This window comes from Pleurodeles waltl, chromosome 1_2 (assembly GCF_031143425.1).
Source record: "Pleurodeles waltl isolate 20211129_DDA chromosome 1_2, aPleWal1.hap1.20221129, whole genome shotgun sequence".
NCBI lineage: Eukaryota > Metazoa > Chordata > Amphibia > Caudata > Salamandridae > Pleurodeles > Pleurodeles waltl.
The window spans coordinates 783,521,498-783,531,358 of NC_090437.1; the positions used below are offsets into that span (position 1 = coordinate 783,521,498).

At 43.0% G+C, this 9,861-nt stretch overlaps 1 protein-coding gene across 1 annotated transcript in view; it reads left to right on the forward strand.

Moving 5' to 3' along the window:
• TLL1 (tolloid like 1) overlaps positions 1-4,977 on the forward strand; it is a 519,202-nt gene extending 514,225 nt beyond the window's left edge. The window contains exon 21 of the mRNA XM_069243956.1: positions 87-4,977. Coding sequence (XP_069100057.1) covers positions 87-218 — 132 coding nt within the window. The 3' untranslated portion in view covers positions 219-4,977. The remainder of the gene's footprint in view (positions 1-86) is intronic.
• The last annotated feature ends 4,884 nt before the right edge of the window (positions 4,978-9,861 follow it).

The window sequence follows — 9,861 nt, forward strand, 5'->3', positions numbered from 1 at the left end:
TCGCAAAAATAAAGTATAAACTTTTTTTTCAAACTACCAAAAAGAAGTGTTTTCTTGCTATAACAGTGTTGTTTGTTTCATTTTAGCCACCAGGGGAAATCTCATCAGCAGGCGATGTTGTGTTACTTCATTTTCACACCGACGACACAATCAGCAAGAAAGGATTTCATATACGATACAAAAGTCTGAAGTTGCAGGACACTCACCACACCAAATAATACTACTTCAACCTCGCCGCTACACACGCGAGAGAAGGAGGAAGTATATTTCTGCTGATGTTATTAGTAAAAGATTTTTTTTTAATGATAGCAAGTACAATTGAATGGATCCATGTGGACCAAGGCCATCTCAGCTCAGCACAAAACAGTGACTCCCTGGTGAAAGAGGCAAGGGAAAGATGGGCATGCTCCGGCCTTACTTGACTGTGTTTGCAAAAAGCTGGTGAAAGAACATTGCATGCTCGCCGGGAGAGACAACACACGGTTTTATTCACAGCTTCATATTTGTAGAGGATGTCTGCAGATCTGTTCAGTTTATACAGAGGTATGACTCCCTTTGGCCATAATACCCTTTGGAAATGGTGCGATGTTTAAGGCTGAGAAAATCTATCTTCATCAAGGTGTAATCCTGAAATTCTGTTCTGACCACTTACACAGAGAGTATCTTCGACATAAGAAACAGATGAGTTTCTGCTATGTATATTGGATATAAGGTGTACTGAGACTATCCACCTACCTTCATAAGGGTGTAAACAGAGCTACCTAAAGAGAAAACTGAATCAAGAAGATCTGTGACCTCTGTTTATGCTCACCTGTTTGCCCATTCAGATAGCTAGACATGTTTGTGATAACTGGAATATTGTTACTTCAGCATTTCTCTTCATACTCGCCTCCTACATCCCAGCCACAAACCGACTTTGAGAGCATTCATGTACTCCAAATATGAAAAAACATTGTAAAATGTCAATTGTTTTCATAAGAATTTGGATGCTTTAAGACAATTGGAAAGGTCAATTTACCGGTCAGGTATGCCATTTGTGCGTGACATGCTGCTTTATCCAGCCCAAAAAAAAACTTTCAGGGACTTTTTAATGCTTTACAGACCTGCTTCTCTAATTCTAAATTGTTGCTGATCAGGAAATCACTCTGGTAATTCTTCGTAAGATCGACATGTGCATTGACAGAAACCTAATTGCTAACTGCATTTTCAGTGTTAAAACCATCATCGCTGCTACCCTCAATTTCTTTGGGACATTTTGTGTAAGATGTGTTTTTTTGTTGTGTTCCTATTCTAAAAATGAAATGCTAACCCACTGAAGAAAGGCTTTTACAGTGCTTAGACATTCTGCAGAAGGGACAAGCTTCAGAATGGGTATGGACCAGTGGAAAATGACAATAAAGTAAACAAGTGTTGGTCTAAAGAAGAATTCTTATGGTGCTACCCTGCAACAAAGTAACAAACAATTCCATTTAAACGTTTGAGGCAACAAATTGTAGACCATGAATGTCCTGCTATACCTGGATGCATCAGAAGGCTAATGACTACCGGAAGTATTAACAGACTGCTGCAACGGTAGCGCCGAGCCCTGTTGAACAACGACTATTGCCTTAGAATTCTTGCACAGGATCTACACGATCTTCCTGCGGATACACTTCTAATTTGATAAAGAACTTACATTGTGTACAATTCAATGTGCTAGGAAAGCTCTTTGAGCAAAAGCCATCTGTGTGGCTGGAGTATCTGTTGTACATATAAGTAGTGGCTTGTAACGTGGATAAACTGTATGTTGCTTTCTTTAAATGAGCTATTGTATGTGCTATAGGCCAAACGGCGACCGTCATTATGTATAGACAATAGGTATGTATGAATGAATGTTGCTCGAAAATGGCGTGTTGTGTGGTTGACCAGCTAAGTTGTTACTTTATGTGCCAAATTCTAGTTAGAACCTAACTGACTGTAGCAACTTTTCATTGAACATTTGGAAGTAGACTTAAATAGTCGCACAGGGAAACTAGTTAAGAAGTGAAATATTAGGCTTCACGTGCAAGACATTCTTGTTTTCATGTGGTTAGATGTAGGTTGCTACTGAAATTGGCATTCGTTTATCTGTTATGTTACCATGGACCTTCACTGGCACTATTATATAATATTTTTTTTACAAAAATAAAAGATAGACAGATGTATAGCCCCAGTTGGCTGCATTAACAACCTGCTGGCTTTGTTTTGTGTTTCATCAGCACATAATCAAAATGTATGTATGTTTATTTATTTTTAGGTGAGTCACAGGTGTACAAATGTATTTCTTTGCACAACCACATCATTGAAAGTATTGCCTTCATAGGACATGGCTCGGTTTTCATGTTATAGACTCATTTCTCATGCCTAATAATGGTGGAATGTTACTAATGAAATTAGATATTTGTAAAGCGTGCAAACCATTTGGGCTTTCAGTCAAATAAAGTAATAAAATTCAAAAGTGCAAGGAAAAGCAGAGCATTTAAAGAAAAGTTATTGGATTTCTATTATTTCTGTTAATCTTATTCTTATTTTTCTTATTATTAGTAGTAGTGGTAGAAGAAGTAGTACTAGTTGGAGTATTTGGTAGATTATTATTATTGTTGTTATTGTTATTATTATTATTATGGAAGGTTCTTCCCCTGTCAATGCTTCAAACTGTCTATGGGTGACAAAAAGCCAGGCAGACCCGTTGTCGGGTACCACTGGGTGTGCAGGAGACAAAGCCTTTTGAAGTGTAAGTGGGGCTGGGTACAATCCTGGAAGGATGGCCTGTCCTGACCACACCCAAGCCCTCTTTGCATTACTGTCTAGAAGCAACACACCAACCCCAACAGCAGAACCATACACAGTCACGTAACCCAGGACAGAGGCAGAAGAAACAAATGGTTGGGACAAGAAAATGACAAATTTCTAAAAGTGACATTTTCAGAATTGTGACTAAAAATCCAACTTTATCATTAGAGGCTTTTAAATTACAATTTGAGTGTAAACATCATGTTTGTATCTGCTCCTAATCCAAATTTAGCACTTATTAAACGTAATAAGCTAACCCAGTGCAGGGTAGCACCATGAGAATTCTCCTTTAACCCAACAGTGTAAAAACAAGTTTCACTACAAGGGCATATAAAAGTTAAGTACACATGTCCTACTTTTCAAATAAAATGCACCTTGATCTCTAAGCCTGTAGGGAATACCTTAGGGGTGACTTATAAGTATTAAAATGGAAGGTTTAAGCCTGGCAAAAGGTTTATTTTGCCAGTTTGATATGGCAGTTTAAAACTGCAGTGCAGGCTGCTGTAGCAGGCTTGAGACATGTTTTGGAAGGCTACTTTAGTGGGTGGCACAATGAAAACTGAGGGCCTACTAGGAGCATTTAATTTACAGTCCCTGGGTAGTGGTAGTACCCTTTACTAGGGATTTAAAAGTGAATTAAGTATGTGTAAGGTTCCCAATGACATGAAACGCTGGGCTATCCTCCCTCTTTACGTTATGGGCAGATTTGAGCTTTTTACAGTGATGGTTCTCCCGAAACAATTGTATGTTTTGGAACAGGTGTGATTTGATACCAGGCAGGCAATGGGACTTAAGTTTATCAACAGGCGGCCCTCTAATGGTAGCCACAGGGAAGTGTATTCGTGCAACTTACGACGGGAGGCTGGCTATGGCGGATGTGAGGCTATATTACTGGGCTTCTCCCTATTAATGACTGGCTGAATGGAGGGTGAGATGATCAAGCTTACAAGGGCAAACTTGCTTTACAGGGTCATGGCAAAGTAATTAGCTTCCTCTATCTTTATGGTGCCCCTGTCCTCTCCCAGCTCCCAGAGATTACAGAGGTGGTGTTTCGAATGTGGAGGGCTGCACTCCAATGGACAGGGTGAAATCGCAAACTTACTCTAGAGACTCCGTTTTTGAGGGTACATGGCTGGCCAAAGTAGCTACCCCAGGGGGATTCCTAGGCTTCGGACAATGAAGGGATCTAAAAACTTTGTGATGTTTGGAAGGGGGGCCATATGAAGTCCTTTCATAACCTTATGACTGAATTTAACATGTTTCATCCTCCCAATTCTTCCGGAATCAGCAGCTCTGCCATGCCCTCTCACCTTATCAAGATGTACTTGGTGAATATAACCCTTCAGAATGTAAGCTCCTTATGGGTTACCTAGGTAAAGGGTGTGTGTCTCAGATTTATCGGTCGCTGGTAGTGCACTTCCCCACAACAGTGGATGCTTTGAAGGAGATGTGGGAAAGCTGGGTTGGAGAGTTAGATGAAGCTGACTAGAGGAACGCTTGTAAGGTACCTCGGACCTTGGCAATGTCTCCTAGACTCCATTTGGGGCAGTTCAAGTACCTGCATCAAATGTATATGACACCTTTGTGTTCATGACAGGTGGGCATCGTATCTCATCAGCATGTTATTGGTGCCAAGACCCAGTGGGGGATTTCTTTTATGTAGTATGGAATTGCCCTGTAATACAAACCCATTGAGTTGCTCTTATGGAGTTTCCTTCTGCAGTCATAGTGTATCCCATTGAACTACAACCCTGGATCAATCTGCTATTGTATTGTGAAGGACATGGGCAGAATTAGGACAGATAGATCATTGGTTGGCTTGGGCACATTGCTTGCTAAAAGGGATATAGCCTGACAGTGGACATCCTGCACAATGCCTTCCCTAGAGGAGTGGAGGAGGGGCATGGATTGATGTGGTAAACTCAAGGAAACCATATAAAAGTGAGAGGGTGCCCCAAGAAGTTCCAAAAGTTAAGGAAGAAATAGTGGGACTGCTATGGGCTGATGGGTTAACTAATCTTCGATCCAATATTTACAAGATCTTGGGGAACTAGACACAGAACTGGTCCTTGGGACTTGTTGTTGAGCTGGATCAATTTGTTTCTGATTGTGGATGGAACAAGCCGATTGTTGTTTTTGTTTGGTAAAGAAAAGCAATAAAATGTTCCTAAAAAAAAAAAAAGTGAATCAAAGTGTGCCATTGAAGTGTAAGCCAATTTTACCATGTTTGAAGTATAAGGCACTATAACCCTGGCACTGGTTAGCAGTGGTAAAGTGCACACAGTCCTAAAGCCAACAAAAATTAATTCTGCAAAACAGAAGGGGGTAGGGGGAAGCAAAATATTTGGGGAATAGCACACCAAAGATGTCAGGTCAGGCAGTATCTTTGTAACACTTAGCATGCTTCCCAAGTGCAGCTTCAGTGTGCCCCTCTATGCCACGTCAGATATTGATTTCAATCTTTGGCTGTAATTTAAAAGAGTTTCCATTCCTAATTTGTAGTAGGTGGTTCGAATGTTTTCCCCTGCCCGTCTCAGACTGCAAAGAAACAACTGTATGTTTCCTTTATTCCGTGCTTTCATGGTCAGGCCCGACAGCTGGAGATTTTGTCAACAAGGAACCATTTCTCAGTCCATGACCTGCCTATCTGCTTGAGCAATGTTCTGGTAGATCTTTCAGGACATCTTTCCTGTTTTGTGTCATGATCTCCTGTTACAAAAGCAATGTGATTATATCACCCTTAGAAACATGTAAGCCATATATCTTTTTATTTGTCCCAATGGAGGAAGGCTCCAGCATAGTGGCTCAATTCAAGCCTTATGGACCTTCCATTTTCATCACTTCTTCACTCAAAAGCCTCATTTAAACCGTGTATTGACTTGTGCCTGTATGGAGGAAATTTGGCATGAGACGGTTTCACTGTAGAAAACTGGACTTCTTTGCATATGTCCCCCCACTTTTTGCCCCCATTTGAAATGCTAGATACTGGTATTCGACTCTGACAGTGCCCTGAGGTCTGCTAAACAGGCTCCAATGACAGTGTTCTTCCCCCTAATAGCAACCTACGTAGTTGTAAAATGATTGGCAGGACTTTAGGACCCCTGTAAGCCCTTAGTAAATGGTACCCTTGGTACCTAGGTCATGGGCACTAAAGAGGGACCCTACAGGCTGTAGCATATATTGTGCCACACTAAGAGACCACCATACGATTTGCACACAGCTTGCCTTTGCAGACTGCATGACATGGTGCAAGCCGCAAGCAAAAACATGACATACACACTCATTGTGTTCCATGGCAAAGCCACTGCATGCATTAAATGCACGGCATCCCTACAGCAGGCCTTAAGAACCCTAAGGCAGGGTGGATTATAATACATGTGAGGGCATGTCTGCATAAGCAGATATGCCCCTATGATGTCTAGTTGTATTTCTAGATATGGCTAGTGAACAGGGAGGCCATCCTATGGTATATACTGGGCACTGGTCATTACGAGTTACCCATCTACCTAATGGCTTCATTGAAACCTATGGTGTTTGGTGTTTGATGCCAGTCTTGGATTTATTAGGACATGCACCCAGAGGGCACATTACAGGTGCCCCTTGAAACCTTCTGGTCCTCTAGTGTGCTGGCCGACTGGTATAAGTCTCATTGACTGGTACAAGGAGTGGTCATATAGGAGATGTATTCACCCCATTGGCTACTACTCTACACTCCCCTAAGCACCACTAAATTGAGTATTTATGTGGCTCCCTGATACTGGAAGAAGAACAGATCTGTTTGACCCAAGAAGAAGAAGGACCAAGAAGAGCTGAAGAAATGAGAACAGCAGACTACTGTTCGACTTTTGGTATGAAATACTGCTTGCTTACCTGCTATTGTCCCAACAAACATGACAACCCAACTCATCCAGCATCTGTGCATCCTCCAGAAGCCTCAGAGGGGCTCCAGCACTTCACCTTCACTTCACATCAGCATCCCCCTGGGATTGGAGCAGCAACTTCACTGCATGCTGCAGACATCAACCACAATGTCCAGCTCACAGTTCTGGTGACCACTGAGTCCACTGACACATCAGCCACCCAGTAGGAGGTCACCATGCTCAAGGAGGTTGGATCCATCTCCCCACCCAGTTAGAAGAAACGGAGACCCACCAGAGCCGTTCTGCACCGATACCCGGAGTATCGAACCCCTTGCAGCAACCAACACTTGTTTGCAGTCCAATCCAAACTCCAACACCGAAACTGAGGACCAGCTGGCGAGGGTTGTCAGCAACACAGAGGACATCATCAAGAGTGGTCCAGCTGCCCTGTTTTCTCCCCTTGTTACAAAGCCACCCAAGAACTGTGGGTGCCTTGATACAGGAGAACCCGACCACCAAAACTCGCTGCATCCAAACTCCACAGCCCAGGTCCACGACAAACAACAATGTTCCCTTACTCCCAGGACCCCCACAGACGTGAGCCCTTCATTGGGAGCTCCCAGACTTGACCTCAAGTCCTCCTTTGCAGACTTTTTCCAGGTGGCCCCTTCGTTGCCAACTGTGCAGTACACAAGACATCCGACTTGAACAGCAGTACTGCGCCCAGAAGCCCCAGGGAAGGTACAAATGTATTGCTGGTGTTTTTAGTGACCTTGTTCCTCTTGCACCCTACTACCTACTGGGGACCCCCAGGAGCTGTCTGCTAAGATCCTTGTGGAGTAACTGTACTCTATCCAAAAGAAAGTGTTTACCATGTAAACGTTTGAGTGAACTTGTTACTTACTTGCAAAAATTGATACACTGCAAGAGTACTTAACTTCCTTGAAGTTTTTCTGGTGTTAAAACATTCTGTAAAGAGAATGTAATACTTTTTTAACATTGGTCTCAAGTTTTTTTAAAGGCTGTGTCTCATTTATTGACTCTATGTATTCAACAGATGCTTAGCACTACCCTGATAGGCATAAACTGCTTGCCTACACTACCAAAAAAGAGCATTTGGGATTATTAATATTAACCCTTGTAAAACAATAAAGGTCATGTGGACGAATTGCCTAGTGTTCCCTTATACTGGTACGCTACATAGATAGCCAGCTTCCTATATTCCCCATAAATGTTTTCAGAAATTAAACTTGGTCTATCATGTTTTGGTGACTGCTGTCGAGCAGGACTAGCATAGAAAGTAGGTGCACTCAGTATACATTTCTATCCTGGGTGTTACATTTATACCAACAGTGCTTTGAGAAAGCACCTCCTTGTTTTTGCATCAACTTATTTGCTACATCATCAAGTGTAAACTATATTTAAAATATATTTCATCACCAGTTTTATTGCTCAGTACACTCCAACACATTTTGCAGTGTGTATCCTTTCTGGATTCACATACTGTACATTGTATAGTGGTTGGGGCTGAAGTTGGTTCCCTTAGCCCTTTTTCTGTTTTTTATTGTTGTGTATATTGTTGAGTTTTGGACCATTTAGCCTCTTGTCCCTCCTAAAATGATTTGAGATGTACATTCCCGAAACACCATGGCATCACAACTTTTAGATTCTATTTTTTTCCTCCATTGACTCTTTAAGCACAGCTGAGGATCAAACAATTTTTGTTGAAAGATCCAATAAAGCACTGAAGGTCAGAGGTTGTTTAATCGTTTGACAGACAAACATTGAAGGATGAGCACGGAAGCAGTTAGGGATACCGAAGGTGGCTGAGGTTTAAATGAAGGAAGAAATAAACTACATTGGTTGAAGAAGGAGCAGCAGGTATAAAGCACACCCCATATAGATTTTGCCCCAACTGCCTCCACAAATGACTTGTGCAACCTTTGCCTCCTATAGGATCACACGTCAGAGGGCTGCATCACATGTACATTTACAGTCAAATACCATTGAGGCTAGAGAGAGAAGCAGAGGTGGACTCTATGTCATGGGTGCAATCCTAGCACAAGCAAGGTGGCTCAAGGATCTGGGTTTGATAAGTGACAACAAAAACCATAAAGAAACCAAGATGGTGTCAGGTGAAGGCCCTGATGCTGAAGAAATTGTTAAGTCAGAGGAATAATGAATGCAAAAAGGCATACCATAGGACAGAGGCACCATTGTAAAGAAATTGCTCCCTGTTGCAGTTACCCCCCACTTTTTGCCTGATACTGATGCTGACTTGACTGAGAAGTGTGCTGGAACCCTGCTAACCAGGCCCCAGCACCAGTGTTCTTTCACCTAAAATGTACCATTGTCTCCACAATTGGCACAACCCTGGCACCCAGGTAAGTCCCTTGTAACTGGTACCCCTGGTACCAAGGGCCCTGATGCCAGGGAAGGTCTCTAAGGGCTGCAGCATATCTTATGCCACCCTAGGGACCCCTCACTCAGCACAGACACACTGCTTGCCAGCTTGTGTGTGCTGGTGGGGAGAAAATGACTAAGTCGACATGGCACTCCCCTCAGGGTGCCATGCCAACCTCAAACTGCCTAGGTGGGTCACCCCTCTAGCAGGCCTTACAGCCCTAAGGCAGGGTGCACTATACCACAGGTGAGGGCATAGATGCATGAGCACTATGCCCCTACAGTGTCTAAGCAAGACCATAGACATTGTAAGTGCAGGGTAGCCATAAGAATATATGGTCTGGGAGTCTGTCAAAAACGAACTCCACAGCTCCATAATGGCTACACTGAATACTGGGAAGTTTAGTATCAAACTTCTCAGAATAATAAACCCACACTGATGCCAGTGTTGGATTTATAAAAAAATGCACACAGAGTGCATCTTAGAGATGCCCCCTGTATTTTACCCAATTGTTCAGTGCAGGACTGACTGGTCTGTGCCAGCCTGCTGCTGAGAGATGAGTTTTTGACCCCATGTGGTGAGGGCCTTTGTGCTCTCTGGGGGCAGAAACAAAAGCCTTCTCTGGGTGGAGGTGCTTCACATCTCCCCCCTGCAGGAACTGTAACACCTAGCATTGAGCCTCAAAGGCTCAGGCTTCGTGTTACAATGCCCCAGGGCACTCCAGCTAGTGGAGATGCCTGCCCCCTGGACACAGCCCCCACTTTTGGCGGCAAGTCCAGGAGAGAT